This window comes from Alosa alosa, chromosome 3 (genome assembly GCF_017589495.1).
Source record: "Alosa alosa isolate M-15738 ecotype Scorff River chromosome 3, AALO_Geno_1.1, whole genome shotgun sequence".
In the NCBI taxonomy this organism is placed as follows: domain Eukaryota; kingdom Metazoa; phylum Chordata; class Actinopteri; order Clupeiformes; family Clupeidae; genus Alosa; species Alosa alosa.
The window spans coordinates 20,395,206-20,412,825 of NC_063191.1; the positions used below are offsets into that span (position 1 = coordinate 20,395,206).

The following is a 17,620-nucleotide window of genomic DNA, read 5'->3' on the forward strand; positions in this document are numbered from 1 at the left end:
GTTTGCCTCACAGCCACTCCATTCTTGATCAACACGGTGTAAAAATCTGACCTTATAGCATGTTAGTCTAAATGGGAAAAGAAAGAATCAAAGAAAGAAAGACACAAACAAATGTTGACTTTTAAAAACATGGAATAGCCTATTGTGTTGACAACACACCATTTCTCCCAAAATAAAACAACATTCCCTGTTGAATGAAAAGATGGCCAGCAGCATGTCCACGTCTTTTCTTTTTTGACACTCCTGCACCTACCCTACCGGTAGCCTTCCCACAACAAAATAGAGCCTTAGAAAACAGAAAAACATCCTTTGTCAGAGTCTTCTCAGGGCAAAAACAGTCACTCGCCACTCACAGAAGCATAGAAAAGGGGTGCCAGTCTATTGCAAAATGTCAAAACAGCAGCAATAACCCCAAGGGAGGGCATCCCTCCACTGATGGTCCGTGGACCACTTTTGGAGATTTGTATGCAAGCCTCCATCCTGAAGACATTTCATCACGAACTCACTCCAGACACTAATTTGTGAGAAACAAATGTTGTAGGAATCTACAGCCTCCTGTAGCCTAGACTAAGGTGACTGCCATTTACACTTATCTAATCAACTCATTTAGTAATTCCATACAGTTGCTGAATTTGTATCAATCTGATCCTTAAAGACCAAAAACACAGCATTAGGCCTATGTGGTGGTTAAGGTGCTGGAATTTAAAGTAAAATTATTTTTTTTTTTTTAAGCTTTCCAAAGACTTCCTTCTGGACATGAAAGAAAGAAAGGCTCACAACGAAAAAGTACATGTTTGGTAAAAGACTGGTAAGTCATCATCCGAAAAATCACAGGCCTACTTGGATGGAAGAGCATGGAACAAGGGTAACCCCTAACGGCCAGCCACGATAAATACCACAAAAGTACGTACTGAGGTAGAGGAGTGTACGACAACCTTTTACCACGGAGAACTTCAGGAACAGGAACTGGTGTGTTTGATGACGTTGAATGTTGATAGAGACGATGGCATCCATGGAACAGTCTCTCCTAGATTTAACTGACAAAGAAACCCGTGAAAAATTGTCATTGTGGGACCGACGGACTGATCCCATGGCGCCGTTAACAGAAAAACAAACAGACTCGATTTTGGAAATTCGTACTGCAGCTGAAACACTTCCCATTCCATCTGAGGTGAGTGCATGCTAACTTGCTAACGTTACATTGCTAGCACTAGTTATCCTGCTGCATACTTTAATAACGTTACCCTTTCTCTTGTGAGTTGATGGTCTGTCATAAATTATAGGACAGTTGACATATCATGTTAAGTTTTCATAGAAAGGTTGCATGCACCCATCTGCACTATTGTCATACAAACAGAGGGTGCTTTCGATTGCATCCAGCTACAGTGATTTTCAATGAGTGAAGTAGCTTGCCAGCTGGCTGGCTAACTGACTTACTAGCTCTGCTCTCTCATTGCTATGTTATGTCTACCCGGTTAGCGCTAGCTAGCTAGCGAGCTAGCAAGCTAACAAAGTTGCTGTAGTAGCCTAATCGACTTGCCACGTCGCTAGCTGACTAGCCATTTGTAAGAATATAAACTCCCAATGCCGCGCATGTCCTTATGTTCCATGTCGTTAATTAGCGAAATCATGGATGAAATTGATTCGTGGTTCGAGTAATGGGTTGCTATTTGATAGTATAGAATGAGGTGAGAGGATAACGTTAGCTGATAAATCTGTCAACAAGCTAGTCAAGTTCAGTTGTGTATTAGCTGTCTAACAGACTTACGTTTCAATTTAGCTTGAAGGAACAAGAGTGTTTCTGTCTGAAGTTATGTTCCCAGTTGCCAGTGCATACTATTTATGTCACATTTTGATCCCTTGTTCGTTTCATGTAGTTGCCTATCGAGGACCTCTGCAGCCTGACCTCACGCTCTTTGCGTACCACCTTTACAACAACAGTGCCAGCATCTACGGAGGATGTGCTGCTGAAGGGCTTCCAAGCGCTGGACCTCGAGAATGAGAGAATAGAGACAGCGCAACAGGTCAGCCGCTCATTTACATGTACCCCCATCATTCCACTGACTCAGTTATATTTTTTGATATGTTGAGTGTCCTTGTCTAATGACAACAACGTTGTATCTCTTATCTGCTCTACAGTTTTTCTCTTGGTTCTCCAAGTTACAAGTTCAAATGGATCAGGATGAAGGAGCTAAATACAGGTTTGGGGAAGTCTCTTGGGGAGTTTGGCAGCATGAATGTTAGAGATTGGCTCCATTCTTGCATGATTGGTCATTCTACTGTATGCTTATATAATGTTTTGCAAAATGTGTAAAGCCCAGACGTTTACTTAACACGAATGAGTAAGCACAAGGCAGTTGATCTGCACTTTACACTATCTAAGTTAGTGCTTAAACTCAGGGAATGATATCTGGGTTTTGGCTTTGTAGAGCAGGTCTCTCCCATAAAAAATATTCACAAAGTGTCTTTTTTTTTTTTTTAATTCCCTCTGGCAGAAAAACACGAGACGGTCTGAATGGCTATCAGGAACAATGTGACTCCATTTTGAATGATGTGAATGAAGCACTGCAGCACTTGGACTCGCTACAGAAGCAGTATCTGTTTGTGTCCACCAAAACAGGCACTTTGCACGAGGCCTGTGAGCAGCTACTGAAAGAGCAGGTTAGAGAGTGGGTTACTGAGAATGTGTGCTGGATTTCATTGGTGACTTAAACAGACAGTGAGACCAGTTCTTGCTTTTTCAGCATTCTGCCAATTAAATCCTAATTTGTCTTGTTTCTCAGTCTGAACTTGTGGACTTGGCAGAGAGCATTCAGCAAAAGCTGTCATATTTCAATGAGTTGGAAAACATAAATACGGTAGGATTCAGTTACTATTTTGGGTCCTTTTTTTCAGTGTGCCAGCACACTCAGCAAATTGTCACCAACTCTCTTTATCTCCTCAGAAATTAAATTCCCCTACCCTCTCAGTGAACAGTGAAGAATTTATTCCAGTGCTTTCTAAACTGGACGACTGCATCGAATATGTCTCTTCGCATGTAAGTATACATGTGGTCTTTTTTTCCCCTTTCTGGATATGTAAGAGTGGCTTTTTATGTTTGATTCAGCCTACTGGCAGAGAGTTTGGCTTCAGGGTTGGATGAATGTTAGAGATTGAGCATGCACTAATGTAATATTCATTCTTCTCTTTGTTTACGATTCAGCCAAATTTCAAGGACTATCCTGTGTATCTCACCAAGTTCAAACAATGTCTCTCAAGAGCTATGCACCTCATGAAGACTCATACTGTGAACACCATGCAGAACCTTACTAGTCAGCTCACAAAAAGGGTATGGATGCTAACATTATCTCTGAGAAGTATAATTATGCCACCTGAGGAACCGTTCTGAAGTGCTGTGGTGCTCTGTATGTTTCAGTTAATAACCCCCTCTCTCTTCTTAGGATCCATTGGGAACAGCCAATGCAGATAATGCTTTTACACTGTACTATGTGAAGTTCAGAGCTGCCGCTCCAAAAGTCAGGGTAATGTTTATGTTCTTCTTCAGAATCTGTTTACATTTATGTGGGCAGATTAGACAAAACAAGTGTGCATAATCTGGTGAACATAGCAAATGTTTTGCATTCTCCACACAGAATGTTTACTTGTTTTTCTTGTTTTTCCAGACATTAATAGAACAAGTAGAAAAGCGGTCAGAGAAGATTCCAGAGTAAGCTGAATTAAATTAAATTGAACAAGTGCTACTGTAGTGATTCTCTTGTGTCTCTTGAGCTCCATGAGAAGACTGTAATGTACCTTGCCCTGCACAGATACCATCAGTTGCTGGATGAAATCCACCAGTGTTACCTGGACCAAAGAGAACTCCTGCTGAGTCCCTGCATCGCCTCCACCATCACTGACCTAACCAGCCAGAACAACAAGGACCACTGTGCCCTGGTATCACCCTTCAGACTACAGAGCTCTCACACGTTATCATGTATCATTGATTTTATTCCTCATAATACAACATTTTGACCAATATTGTGGTGATGTTGGTGTTCTTCCTCCAGGTGCGCAGTGGCTGTGCCTTTATGGTTCACGTTTGTCAGGATGAACACCAGCTTTATAACGAGTTTTTCTCCAAACCTACGTCAAAATTAGAGTAAGTCGAACAGTGTCTCTTCCACTAGTTTGTCAACCGTTGACATTTTTCACTGAGTGAGCAGTTCATGATTTTGCTCATTAGATGAGTGTCTAATCACTACCTGAGATACAGGTGTGATGAGTTGGCCACACCTTTTTCGGCCGATAGAGAATGTGTTCTTGAACCGGTTCCGTTCAGAATTCGTTGTGCTATCTAGTAAACCAGCCCCAATGGGGGTCTTGTTGCTCAGTGCTGATGGCTGGTTGCTTGTTGTGCTGTGTTCTCACAGTGAGCTGCTGGAGAAGCTGTGCCTCTCCCTATATGATGTGTTGCGGCCGCTTATCATCCATGTCATCCACCTGGAGACGCTCTCCGAGCTCTGTAGCATCCTCAAGAACGAGATGCTGGAGGACCATGTCCACAACAATGGTAACACACTGTACTAGCACACACAGACACAGAGACACACACACACACACACACACTCAGGCTGTCACTTTACGTTCGAAAATCAATTGCACAATCGATTGGACCAACCAACACAAGTTTCGAAACTAAAATAGGGAATCGATTTTAACCAAATATGTACACTTCATTTTAAACGAATTAAACAAATAAAAAAGATAGATGTAACAAAACCCACAAACAAGCAGAAAAAGAAAATAAAGAATTCCGAAAGTGCAGTAGGCATTGCGAAAGCTAAAAAGAAAATTCCCACCAATTTTACGCACCTGAAACAGCTGTTTCAATCGGCTGCTGTGCTGATGGTGTTTTGCCAAAAAATGGAGGACAACGCGATCAACCTGTGTGACATGAGAGAGACGAGTGATAAGCCCTAATAACTTGAGGAGTTCTATATGAAAGCACTTCGGGTTCGCCAATAATCAGAAATATTGCTGGCTTGTGCGTCTTCAAGTGCCCTCTTTACGTTCCTCCTAATGCCTGTTAGTTGTCCGTGGATTGGCCTATATTTGGCGTTGAAAATGGAAACGTCTTTAGACAAAGAAAATCGATTTTACAATCGATTCAATGAACACTTATGGGCTCCCCCTATTAAGTCAGGTTCTGCTCAAGGTTTCTTCCTGGAATATGGGAGTTTTTCCTTGCCACAGTTGCCATATGGCGTGCTTGTGGGGGGTAAGAGGGTTAAGGCTGCCAGTCTTATGATGTCATTTTCTATATTTTTGATATGTTGCTGAGTGGATCATAAACAGCCCCAGCAATGAAGAAAAGTGATTGATAATGACTGACTGACTATTATTGTGTTACATGCTTCAAATGTAAAGCACTTTGAGCTGCATTCTGTGTATGAAAGGTGCTATACAAATAAAGCTTATTATTATTATTATTATTATTATTATTATTATTATTATTATTATTATTATTATGTGTCAAATCGAACAGGATTTTTTCACAAAAGTGACACACCCTCACACACACACACACACATACCATGAACAGGATGTCAACAGGATACCTAAATATGGACACAGATGTTTCTCTCTGTAATCAGAAAATGTCTGACTGTTGGTTTTGTCAAATGCCAAGACATCATGCACAATGGAACACTGAGTGTGACCCAGTTGTGATGACCTAGTTGCCATGCCGTTCTCCTGTCAGTCTTTTTATAATCTCTTGCCCTGAACTGACCATGGTGCGGTGCATATGCTTGCGTGAAACTGCTTATTGTGTATGTGTGTGTGCATATGCTTGCGTGAAACTGCTTTGTGTGTGTGTGTGTGTGTGTGTGTGTGTGTGTGTATGTGTATTGTGTGTGTGTGTGTGTGTGTGTGTGTGTGTGTGTGTGTGTGTGCTTCTGACCACTGGCAAGCTGACCTTATTCTGAGTTTGTTTGTGTGAAACCACTGGCAGGCCAAGCTGATTTGCATGCTGTGTGTGTGTGTGTGTGTGTGAGAGAGAGAGAGTGGCCACTGGCTGACTGAGCTACATCTCATGCTGTGTTGTGACTGTGTGTGTGAGACCACCGCTGGGCCTATCCCTGCTGCGTTTTGAGTGTGCGTGAGTGCAAGAACACACACGTGTGTATTTGTGTGTGTGTGTGTGTGTGCGGCCACTGGCAGGCCAGGCTGAACTGTGTGTGCTGTGCTGTGTCCCCTGGACAGCGGGGCAGCTGGGGGCCTTTGAAGCGGTGGTGAAGCAGATGCTGGAGGACGTGCAGGAGCGGCTGGTCTACCGCACCCACATCTACATCCAGTCCGACATCATCGGCTACAACCCCGCCCCCGGGGACCTGGCCTACCCCGAGAAGCTGGAGATGATGGAGGTGCGCTGCTGTTTGCTCTCATTTCATCGCTTGTTTATTTTCCGTTTAATCGGCTGTTTATTTGCGTGTTTGCCGGCCCGACAGGCTCTCTTACTATTTGTTGTTGTTGGGTGTTTCAGAAAATCGCCCAGAGCCTGAAGGAGGAGCAGCTGCGCTCGCAGTCGGCCGAACCCTCGTTCTCCGACGTGCAGCTGGAAGATCCCGAGGCCAAGAGGGCCATTAGCTCTGGTTAGTGTGTGTGTGTGTGTGTGTGTGTGTCACAATGACAAAAGGCAGGAGGATGCCAGGACGATGGAGAGTTCTGCTGGCTCTCTGCCGGACTGGCCCCTTCTTTCTGCCCTCGCTCAGTCCCGGCCCTCATGCGTTTGTTTCCTTGATGTTGCTGCCCCTAACAGGCGGAGGAGAGGGCTCGCGGCTGCAGACGTCCATCTCGCCGGCGGACCTGCACGGTATGTGGTACCCCACTGTCCGGCGCACTCTGGTCTGCCTGTCCAAGCTCTACCGCTGCATAGATGTAAGTAGCTGCCCCAGCACATTGTGGATTCAGTCTTTATTTCACAACACATTGTCTCGTGGCTTATTATGGGAAAAGTGTCTGTGTTGGGGACTAAGGGCTTTGACTTGTGCTGTTCAGATGCTATGCTTGTGCACAGATCAGACAGTCCTCGTTCTTTTAATAATCACCGGAACATCTATCTATGTGCATGGCAACTGCAGATGAGTTTCAGCTTTTCCTGAGTAATGGTCTCTATCACAAGGTCTTAATGCCCCTTTGAAGGACACCATTTCTTTTTTGTGTGTGTTTGTGCAGAGAGCAGTCTTTCAGGGCTTATCTCAAGAAGCCTTATCAGCCTGCATCCAGTCTCTCCTCAAAGCCTCCGATGTCATCCTCAAGAACAAGGTGGACACTGCTTTTCAGGGATACATTGTTCCCTCTTACACGCACACACACGCACGCACACGCACACACGCACGCACACATACACACACAGTATTTACTCTTTCCTAAATTGCATGTGTCAGGTTGATTTCCCACCACATTAGAAGATGTGGCAGTAATTTATCTTGTATGTTATGGGCACAACAGATATTACTTTTTTAAAATGATAAGGTGGTGATATTTTTTCTCTGCACAGATTAAACACAGTTTTTTTTCTTTTTTTTTTCCCTCTCCTCATGGGCTGAGAATAGAAGCCGTCGTCCTAGCCATGAATTAGTCACGGTGATTTCTTACGGCAGCGAGGCTGAGCTCTGCTTCTGCTGGCTCTCCATTGTGCTTTATTCCCCCTGTCTGCCTAACCTGGCATGGAAATACACTGTGCTCTTGGATCCAGCACATCAGGAGGGGGATTGTGATGAATTTCAAACCAGATGTCAGGATGGCTTTCCAGGATCAAAGGGAGGCCCCTGCGCGAGGCTGTCTAACAAATCCTTCACCCCCCCCCCCCCCAGGCCTACCTGCCACAACACAGACACGCAGCACAGACAGACAGACAGACAGACAGTGAGAGGGAGCTGCTGCTGAGAGTGTGCTAGCATGTGTTTCCCCTCAGAACCCTGAGTTGCCTTTAGCCACAGTGCAGTGCACCTTTGTATATTCTGTGTGCCCAGATCAGTCTCTATGAGTCAGGGACTGGCTGCTACAGTTACACCAGCACCCAGGGTTAGAATGGAGATTTGAGTGTGTCTGTGGTGGGACAGCTGTGGTGAGGTGGTGCGGGTGAGTGTGGAGGTGAGTTGGCACACACAGCCACACCTGACTGCTCCTTTCTCCCCCTGCAGACGCAGATAGACGGACAGCTGTTCTTGATTAAACACCTGCTCATCATGCGTGAGCAGATAGCCCCCTTCCACACCGACTTTGCCATCAAAGAGATTTCACTTGACCTAAAGAAGACCAGAGGTTTGCCCCTCACACTTGTTTTTTTTGGCTTTCCACACATGCAGTTGAGACGGCTTTATAGCCGACACTAGAGGGCAGTCTAGTCCTGCACTGGCTTGGGAATTGTGCCTGTGTGTTTGTGTGTGTGTGTGTGAGACTGTCTTCTTTTGTTAGATGCTGCATTCAAAATCCTGAACCCCAGGGCTGTCCCCAAGTTCTTCAGATTCAACAGTCACAATGCCATCCTGGAATTTCTGTTGGAGGTAAATTATTATTTTTCCTTGTGTATCTTTTCCTGTTTTGGGGTTGAGGAGGCAGGAAAAGCTTAATAATTTAGCCAGCAGTGCACCCAGGACGATTTATTATGCATGCTGTGCTTGATTGCCTCTCGCTATGCCTGCTGTCACACATGCGGCGTTGTCTCCTCAGGGTACCCCTGAAATAAAGGAGCACTACATCGACTCGAAGAAAGACGTGGACCGGCACCTCAAGTCCAGCTGCGAGCAGTTCATTCAGCAGCAGACTGGCATCTTTGTGGGGAATCTGGAGGAGTTCCTCACCAAGGTGAGTCTGGAGCGCCGCCACATCCAGGGCTGGGCTGCAGCCGAGACACTGTTTACCACTCGCACACACTCCCCAGCCACGCTTTCCAGGGCCTCTCAATAGGGACACTGTCTCCTGCATAGCACGGCACACTGAGAGCAGTAGCTGCTGCAGGAAAGCACTAGTCACACTGTTGAGCAGTATTTCATAAATAAAATATGTGTTTAGTTTTTGGTAAGTCAGTCTGATTAAACCGCAAGGAGCAGTCACTGCTCATGTGTGTTGCAGTACTGTCATGTTTTGTGTTTTATGTGAGCAGGGTAGTTTTTATGTGATTGGTCACTCTGATAAATCAAGCGCTACACACATTAAACAGGGCACCTGACCGAATGTGACGTGAGGTTTCCTCTCCCTGAGGCTACTACAGGCTTGTCACTGTGCTTTTCCAGGTGTCGGCTCTGAAAACAATGGCCGTCCAGGGAGGGCCCACGTACAACCTATCCCAGCAGTCCTGGGCTCAGCCGGGTGAGTCAGCTCCCATCAGCCTCACGCCGCGAGGAGACAGGCTCAGATCCGCTCCAACACCGCCCTCCGCCCCACTATAACACAAAAAAAGTAGCATCAGACAGCTTATGCGGGCATACCGGGGTTTAATGTGTGAATGCCTCTGAATTTTTGTGTTTCTCTTGTCAAACAGCCAAGATCCACGACCTGGTGATGGATATGTACCGGGTGATAAAGAGCAAGCTGCCCGGCACGCTGCAGAGCATGTCTTTGTACTTGGCCAACAGAGACACGGAGTTCATCCTCTTCAAGCCTGTCAGGGTGGGTGGGCACAACTGTTACATCCTCGTCCTCCCCAGTCCGTGTCACTACCCATTTGCCATGTCGGGGCTAGTCGGGGTTGAAGTGCCTGCTTTCACACTGTGAACGGACTGCCTGGTGCCACTTCCCATTTGCGTTCCCTCTTTTTTTTTTTTTTTGTTATGCGAGACAGAAATTGATTCTCTTTTATACAAGACTTTTGGCAGCTCTCTATAAAAGGGCAGCTTGTGAGGATGTGTGGGTGCTCTTCTGTATACGCTGCCATCTTCCAGGCTCTCTGAATGTCTCTCTTTGCTTTTTGTCCATATAGAATAACATTCAGCAGGTGTTCCAGAGACTGCACGCCTTGTTGCAGGAAGAGTACAGTGGAGAGGACCTCCAGATCATCGCCTGCCCCTCCATGGAGCAGGTAAGGTCCCCTGGCCACGGGCACGTGATGGCAGGCAGCATCGCGCACACGGCCCGGCCAGATGGCTGCACACATAGGGATTACGGCGATGGGGGAAGTAGGAGCAGTAGAATTGCAAATGAAGTCTCATCTCTCGCGCCATGTGTTTGGGTCCTTCCAGATCAACCTGCTGCTGTCTGTAAATAAGTAGTGCCCAGGTGCGGCCGGCCCGACGAGCCTGGCCGAGTGGAGTTCCCATGAGGCAGCGCTGCGATGGCAAATCACCACTCCACTCCAGCGCACCCCCCTCCTCAGACCTCCCTGAACCCCCCCCCCAGGAGCGGCGGACCCTCCAGCAGCGTGGAGCACAAGCAGTGGTGACGACGATGGCGGCGGCAGCAGTGGAGCGCCGAGCCAAGCGTAGCCAAGCTGGCGGGAAGCGTAGCCAAGGAGGCTGCAGGGAGCCTATGGTGAGAGGAGAGTCTGGGGAAACAAGTTGGCGTTACGGAGCTCGGCTTGCCAAAGATGATGCAAGAGATGACAAACATACAATTCCCTAACAGTGCTTCTGCCTGGAAATCAGATATGATCCGGATTTTATTTGTTTTAATATATATATGTATATGTACTGGAATGACTTGTATTTTATAACAATCTAGTGCAGTTTTAATAAGGAACTGAGAGTATGTTGGGCTTGTATTGGTCTTGGGATACGTCTGTGGTGTGGTGTGGTGTGGGTTACAGTGCTCAGAGCGCTCAGACTATATGTTTGACATACTGTATCTTTACAATAAAGCTGGGGGTCTTGCTTTGGGCCTTGGTAGCCCAATTTGCAGGAGCTTTTCTGGCACGGGCTGTCTCCTTTATAAGGACTAGTATAGAGAACTGTACAGGTTTGCAGTGTGCAGGGGACTGGCTTTGTCTAATGGAGCAAAGACAGAAAGGCATGGCATAAAGATAGCTTTTCTAAGGGGAGAGCCACCTGCAATTAGGAAGGCCTGGCCTCCAAGTGCCCATTAAGCCATCAGTCAGTTGTTTTGTTAGCATGCCACGAACAGTCAGGCTTTAGAAGTGTCTTTAAATAGAACACTTTCAGAGAGACTTATAGTACCTCTCCTGGGAATCCTGGCATAGAGAGAACATTCATGGACTAACTCATGGACTTCAATGGACAAATATGGCAAATCAGATATGCTGTGACTATACATATATATGTATGTGTGTGTGTGTGTGTGTCCCCACTAACAGATAAAGCTTTCAAAATACATATATACATTAAGATAACTTTTTTTTAGAGCAATACTACACAACCATGGTATAAATCAACATGAAGTAAGAAGTTTATATCTATCATCCCTATCACAATGGTGAAGCATTAAGCACTTTTAAGAAATTGAAGTTTCAAATATGGGAATTAAATTTGCAGCTGAAGCAGAGTGTGTGAATTTCGAAGACTATGAAAAATATCATTGCACTCCTTCGAGATCCATTCCATCTTCCTGACAAACACCTCAGCTACAAGCCGAAACCTTTTTTTTGTAAAACTTGCTGACACAGTTTTTGTCTCTTGTTCCCACTATTTCACAAAACCTCCTCCATCCAGTTCTCAGGAGGACGTGTTCCCTGTTTTCTAGGAAGTCAGCTTCAACGTTCATGTAATTCCACCAGCCCTCCCTGTCAGTAATGTGTATTCAGGCAAAATATGTAAATTGGGGGAAATCTTATGTTTTGTACCATTTTCTTTTTGTATATGAAACTTTATTCTACTATAAGGCATGAAGGGGGCTCACTTTTCACTGGCAAGATGTTACAGAATCATTCTCTCAAGATACCACCATGGTACTGATTGTTGTACTTAACTTTCAATAAAGTAACAGATTTATTTAACATTTCCAAAAGGCATTTTCCCCATTATTTCTGCCACTGCTCACACACAGCAGGGTATATAAAGAAACCTCTAAGATCATACCATGTAGCCCTAAATCAGATTAAAACATCACTGCTCACTTATACAATGCACAAAATCGACTTGGAAATGACAGAGCCAAGGTTCTAATGGACTTTTAATGAACAACATTAATACCTTGCATTGTATTTCTGCTTTTATTTCTTAAATGAATCCATTTGTCTCTATGCAATCAATCGTGCCATTTTTGTTAGGATATGAGGTAATTTGGGCTTGGATGCCTTTCGGTTCTTTGCCTGCTCCTTCCTTTTCTTCCCCTGGGCACGGAGGCTGTACTGGGAGCTGACCTGGCCAGGCTCGGGCCGCTTAAAGGACACGCTGCCCTGGAGCTTCTGCAGCAGGCTGGAGATCTGCACACTTCTCTTGTGGAGATAAGACTCAAGGATGTCAGGGCCTGGCCACATGAGGCCCTTTGAGTTTCCCACCTAGTGAAGTAGAATTATGGAGGTTCAAAAAAACAATACCGTTGACAGGCAACTTCCTGAATAGGGCTGCTTGTTTTTGTTATATTAAGTTATTCCAATATTCCAGATTTCACTTTAATCTGGTCCACTTCTGATCTGAGAGTTGCAAGCTGCACATTTTTTTGACTGCAATTAATTGCAGCCTTTGTGATTAGCTTATTCCATTAGTGCAAATTGCAATTTTGATTCAAATTGATTCATTGTGCAGCCCTACTGCTGAAGATATGTTATTTTTTTTTTTAGGCAGGAGCTGACGTGATATTTTCATCTTTACAAAGTCGTACAAGCTCACCTTGAGTTTGGTCCCCATGTTGAAGCGCACACTGTTCTTGCCAGCGGTGAAGGCGAGGTAGATGTTCTCCTGGGTGCAGATGCGGATGCTAATGCGGGGGCTCAGCATCATGTTGATGGGCTGGAAAGGCGGGGCGTGGACATGAGCACTGAGGTCCAGCCAGCTCCAGCATCTCTTCAGCGCCCCACTCTCACTGCACCAGGTACCTCCCACACGGGTCAGATTGACACTTGGAACAAAGATAATCAAAACAGCACGTAAGTAGATAGATCAGGTGGGATTAGATCTTTAGAGCTTTCCATACGTACTGACATATAGAAGTGGTTTTAAAAACCACATCAGCAACGTACCAAACAAGACCATTGGGGTGATAGCACGTGGCCTGGCCCCTGGATGTGAAAATGGCCTGAATCCGCGGCAAGAGTGGAGCGTCCTCCAGTATGATATAAATAAAATGACCAGGATGGACTGAAGATATAAGGACTGCAATCCGACCTGATGGATAGCTAATGAGTCATTAAGGTAAAAAACATTTGCTTCATACATTTTCAAGTTTCAAAGTCAAACAAAAAAAGTGAATGAAAAGGATACAAAACATGTCCTGTTCCGTCTGGAAATATAAGGACAAATGTTTTGCCATTCCTGTAGTATCTTACAAGAATGTTTGTCCTCTGTAAATGACAAATAAAATGATGTGAAGCAACAAAGCGTTTGGATAGGACTTTTACAGTAAACTGCTGATCCAAATCAGATTAGCCAATCATGAAAAGGGAAGTAGTTAGAAACCTTGACCCCTGGTTCCCTATCTGGAAGGTTCAATGTCTCAGGAGGGGTAATGATTTCCATTTCCGGAAGTTGAGACTCCTCTTGGATGTTCCATAAGTCATTTGAAAGTCGATAGCAGATGGTATTCTTTGGAACCATTTTATCTCCTGCTACATTCAAAATCAATGACATCAGTGCTGATATACAGATATGCTGATTTCAGTCAAATATTTGAAGTGTTCTTGAGAGCATCCATTAATGTGAAACTTTAATAGAAATAATTTACATTTCATTAGGAGCCAGCTATTTCACTATTAAAACTAATATCCCCCAAAAAGAATATTTAAGGATATTTATGTATATCATATTTACATGAACGTTCTCTGGTGTAAAACCCAGAGGGGTAGTGTGAGTCTTGGGATCTTATAGACACCCATTCTCTCAGCCTGAAAGACACAGAATGATGGTGAGCACATTGTATGTAAGTGGAAGACAGCCCTTCATAAATGTGAAATATAAGATGCATGCTATCCCCTCCTGAGAAGCGACCTCTTATGACATCACTTAACATGTGCGCTAGCCTCTCTTTGCTTTCGGTCAAAAGGGGACGAGGGTCGACATCATTGATCTTTCTCTTCTCCTGTACAGATTTAGAGGCCTTTTCAGTCTCTTCTTCCTCCTGCTCCTCGAGATCGGCCATCCTCCAGGCAACCTCACAACAAAACAACTGACAGCGGAATTAAGTTGACTGGGACAAAAGGGAATTCAAATGTAAGACATGAAAGCTAGACATGGTTGGGACCCACCTCCTCTGGGTCGGTCATTTTCTCCAGCTGCTCGCGAGTCACTGGGGGTTTCTTCCCTCGGCGGCAGTACTCACACAGAAGAGATGCCAACTCACACTCGGGTAACTTCACAGATGAATCTGAACTGGATGTCAGGACTGTGATCTGTGAAAGCCATTTATGCACAGAGCATTTCAAGTATGTGTCAAACTTAACTTATTGTTGCAACTATCATGAGCTTGAATAAATCCTAACCTTGTCAAACTCCCCTGTCAAATGCTCCAATTGAGGAGGGACTTGTGAATCTCGGCTCTTTGTTACAGTCTCCTCATTATCTTCCATGATTTCCATCTCAGCCATCTCCTTTTTTATGACAGCCAGATAAAAAACACTTACTTATTCATTAAGAACAATGAATAGCCATGGAGTTTTGTGTGAATGTGGGTTAACATTTATAAAATATTAATATATAACTATGCTGTCCTGAAATCTGATCATTTTAAAGTCACGGTGCAATGTATTTCTACTGAATAGCCGATGCCTATTAATAGGACACCACTGTCCAGTAACAGGATTCATGTTACACTCTCTTCAGGGCTTACCTCAGAGTCAGGGCCTTTATGGTCCTCGTGCTCGACAGGTGTCTTTTCATGATTCACCACATATTCTTCAGTCTGACTGCACACTGGGTAAAAGTAACACACATTGCAGTGTTGTTTTCACATTATGTAAGTCCATAGAATGACAACAGTAGGCCCCTACAATTACAGTTTTTCTTGATTGCTTTGACCTGCTGAAGGAAACTGGGATCCACTTGGTCTTCATGAACACTTTCTTTGCACAGCAGAAGTCATCTCTTGCTAATGTGTTCATACATTTTCATTGGGTTCACACATTTCTCACACCCTTTTGCAAAACAGTTAACAGAGGTCATTCAAAAACCCCAAACTCGGAAATCGGTTTTCCCGTGCTAAACAAAAGGAAACATTTTTTTCACAGGTGGTATAGATTCCTTGCATAAGTCTGAGTGTCTGATACACCTGTGTGAAACTCCTTTGCACAATTCTTCAATCAACAATCTTTCATTATTCATTCCATGTGTGTTCTGTGTTGCTATTTGCAAGTATGGATCTAATGCACATTTAGACAACTGTATTGACCATTTGGTGAAGAAAACAGTACAAAAGGTGTTTACTGTAGGTCTATGAAAAATGACAAGTTGTACTGAAGGTCTTACATGTCAATGACAGTTGCATCTTGGGAGGAATGAATAAAATATTTTTTATTCAGTACATTTTGTTTTTTCACAGTTTTTTCTGATACCAGAAAATGAGAAAGAAATAGAAGACATAGCAAAAATGCTCATTTTGAGAATTAGATTTTGCAGTGTGTAATGATTGATTGAAATCACACAGTGATGATGATGACAGGATGTATTGTTTGAAGGCAAGATTTGCTTTTGCTGCATGTTTTAAGTGTTTTGAGAGAGTAAAAGCTTGTGTCATTTTGGCCAGAGTGCTTTTGTTCAGACACGGGTGTTAACTGTTTTGAGAATGTGATGTCAGAGTTTACACAAGCATCAAAACGATCGAGAAAAACTGTAAATGTAGATCACACAAACCAGTTATTTGTGTTCATGTTCATGGTTATGTTTAACAGATACAGTTCTACAAAGCGACATACAATGACATCAATAAATACTACATTAAAATTACAATTAATACTTAGCTTAAAATAATGTAATATAACCTATATAAAAAAATACCAATATTAGTACCGATAATAGACTAATAGAATGTTTACAGAATAATAACAACCAAAAAAATTACAAACTGTGACTGTAACAATGAATTAGTTAGATACAGGGTAAGAGTCTTTAGACGCTTTTTGAAGATACTGAACATATTTACGACTATTCTTGTGCTTCTGTGAGACCCAGTTCCATTCAGTCTGAGTTGATCTGCTTATTCTAGTGATGACTGTTCCATCCAGTCCAAGGATGTCTACACATTCGGGAGAGGTGCCAGAGCTGTGAAGTTTGATAGTTGAGAGTTTGGACAAAAAACATTTGTTTTCCTCAAAGTAGTAGGCAATGAAGTACTTTAAATGGAAAAACTACACAATATAAAGGCTACATTTCTTACATGTTATTGCATGCTTTGTTTCTTCAGGTGCCATAACATCACTAAACACATCTACAACCAGCTAACCTAATCTGATAACAAAACACACCAAGTAGGCTATGGCATGCCACAGGTTGTGTGTTGGGGTGTGTCTGTGTGTGTGTGTGTGTGTGTGTGTGTCACAGTCGGCCTACCATAATAGGTATGTCCATGACCACTGCCTTGACTTTGTTCACACAATGATGCAGTTATACCTGCAGGATTCACTTTCCATTCTACAATGGCTAAATAATTCAACTCACGAGGAATTTCTTGAGAGGCTTCTGTGTCCCTCACGAGAAGCTGAAAATAAGCAGACTCTCAATGATAATTTGATGCAGTCGAATAGTCAAACCAAGTAAACTCTCATACGCAGCCAGGAGCTGACTCCTGATCAGAGACCAGATTTACAGACAGCTGGCATCAGAGGCCACATGGCACACTTCTGGTTTACTGACTACGGAAGGCTCATCAAAACTAATTAGGAACAACAACAATACAACAAACATTATTAGGCCTACCACCAACACCAACACTAGGCCTACTAAGTCTACTACTAGGCTACTCGTACCACTACCACTGCTGCTAGGCCTATTACTAGGCTACTACTACTACTACTAATAATAATATCAATAATAATAATATACATTCCTTACAATGGAAAAAATGTCACCCCCACCATATTCCTACCTTTCCTGCTTATTTGCGGTGTCCTACCAAAATATTCTGTTGTTTTCACGTACCCCTCGATGGACTGACTTGAACCATACAACTTGTCCAGTCCCTTCAACTCCTTCTCCAGTCTCTGCACGTTTTCAACGGTGAGTTCAAGCGATGGATTCTCCACTCTCCTCGGACTGGTCCCTGACGGTTTGTCATTCTCGCTCCCCGATTTTTTACTCATTTGTTCAGTTAAACTTATTCGCGCTAGACATAAGCTTACACTGTTTTACGCCGAACAACCAGGTTTGCCTCCAATGTCATGTTCAGCGTGTTAGCTAAACGTCACGCATAACAACAGAAATGCTTCTGTTCAAGAATTCGAAATGACACGTTCCCATGGTATGTAACAATGATCTATCATAGTCCAGGCAAAGTAGCGTTGGACAGAAAGATATTTTTGCAGCTTAGATCATTTCTATGA

General features: G+C 43.8%; 2 protein-coding genes across 3 annotated transcripts; one reads left to right on the forward strand and one right to left on the reverse strand.

The window, feature by feature from the left end:
- The first annotated feature begins 916 nt into the window (after positions 1 to 916).
- cog3 (component of oligomeric golgi complex 3) lies at positions 917 to 11,934 on the forward strand. The gene is made up of 23 exons (XM_048239840.1): positions 917 to 1,171; positions 1,878 to 2,024; positions 2,140 to 2,201; positions 2,496 to 2,661; positions 2,784 to 2,858; positions 2,945 to 3,037; positions 3,203 to 3,328; positions 3,441 to 3,521; positions 3,663 to 3,706; positions 3,807 to 3,933; positions 4,047 to 4,138; positions 4,410 to 4,549; positions 6,244 to 6,404; positions 6,524 to 6,632; positions 6,800 to 6,918; positions 7,216 to 7,305; positions 8,187 to 8,307; positions 8,461 to 8,549; positions 8,716 to 8,850; positions 9,279 to 9,354; positions 9,527 to 9,654; positions 9,965 to 10,063; positions 10,224 to 11,934. Exons 1-23 carry the CDS (start codon positions 989 to 991, stop codon positions 10,251 to 10,253), a joined length of 2,493 nt encoding a protein of 830 aa, XP_048095797.1. The 5' UTR covers positions 917 to 988; the 3' UTR covers positions 10,254 to 11,934.
- A 196-nt stretch (positions 11,935 to 12,130) lies between these two features.
- LOC125292431 (glutamate-rich protein 6-like) lies at positions 12,131 to 17,473 on the reverse strand. Of its 2 annotated transcripts, none has more exons than XM_048239708.1 (13): positions 17,167 to 17,473; positions 16,740 to 16,779; positions 16,225 to 16,343; positions 14,917 to 14,999; positions 14,570 to 14,677; positions 14,336 to 14,479; positions 14,099 to 14,256; positions 13,902 to 13,975; positions 13,551 to 13,699; positions 13,356 to 13,435; positions 13,115 to 13,270; positions 12,765 to 12,993; positions 12,131 to 12,433 (listed from the first exon to the last, which is right to left on the reverse strand). In XM_048239708.1, the coding sequence occupies exons 1-13, from the start codon at positions 17,378 to 17,380 to the stop codon at positions 12,173 to 12,175; spliced, it is 1,815 nt and encodes a 604-aa protein (XP_048095665.1). In that variant the 5' UTR covers positions 17,381 to 17,473; the 3' UTR covers positions 12,131 to 12,172. The 2 variants fall into 2 exon arrangements, with proteins under 2 accessions (XP_048095665.1, XP_048095666.1); XM_048239709.1 differs by having other exon boundaries at positions 17,220 to 17,353.
- Between the last annotated feature and the right edge of the window lie 147 nt (positions 17,474 to 17,620).

What these genes read in the sequence shown, in the direction of transcription:
- LOC125292431 (XM_048239708.1), bottom strand. Translation starts at nt 17,380, where the DNA reads ATGAGTAAAAAATCGGGGAGCGAGAATGACAAACCGTCAGGGACCAGT. An exon ending in AAAGAGAGGCTAGCGCACAT is followed by an intron (nt 13,976 to 14,098) that starts GTTAAGTGATGT and finishes TGTGTCTTTCAG; the next exon opens with GCTGAGAGAATGGGTGTCTA. An exon ending in ACATGGGGACCAAACTCAAG is followed by an intron (nt 12,434 to 12,764) that starts GTGAGCTTGTAC and finishes CTACTTCACTAG; the next exon opens with GTGGGAAACTCAAAGGGCCT.
- cog3 (XM_048239840.1), top strand. Translation starts at nt 989, where the DNA reads ATGTTGATAGAGACGATGGCATCCATGGAACAGTCTCTCCTAGATTTA. An exon ending in AGTTGGAAAACATAAATACG is followed by an intron (nt 2,859 to 2,944) that starts GTAGGATTCAGT and finishes TTATCTCCTCAG; the next exon opens with AAATTAAATTCCCCTACCCT. An exon ending in TCCTGGAATTTCTGTTGGAG is followed by an intron (nt 8,550 to 8,715) that starts GTAAATTATTAT and finishes TTGTCTCCTCAG; the next exon opens with GGTACCCCTGAAATAAAGGA.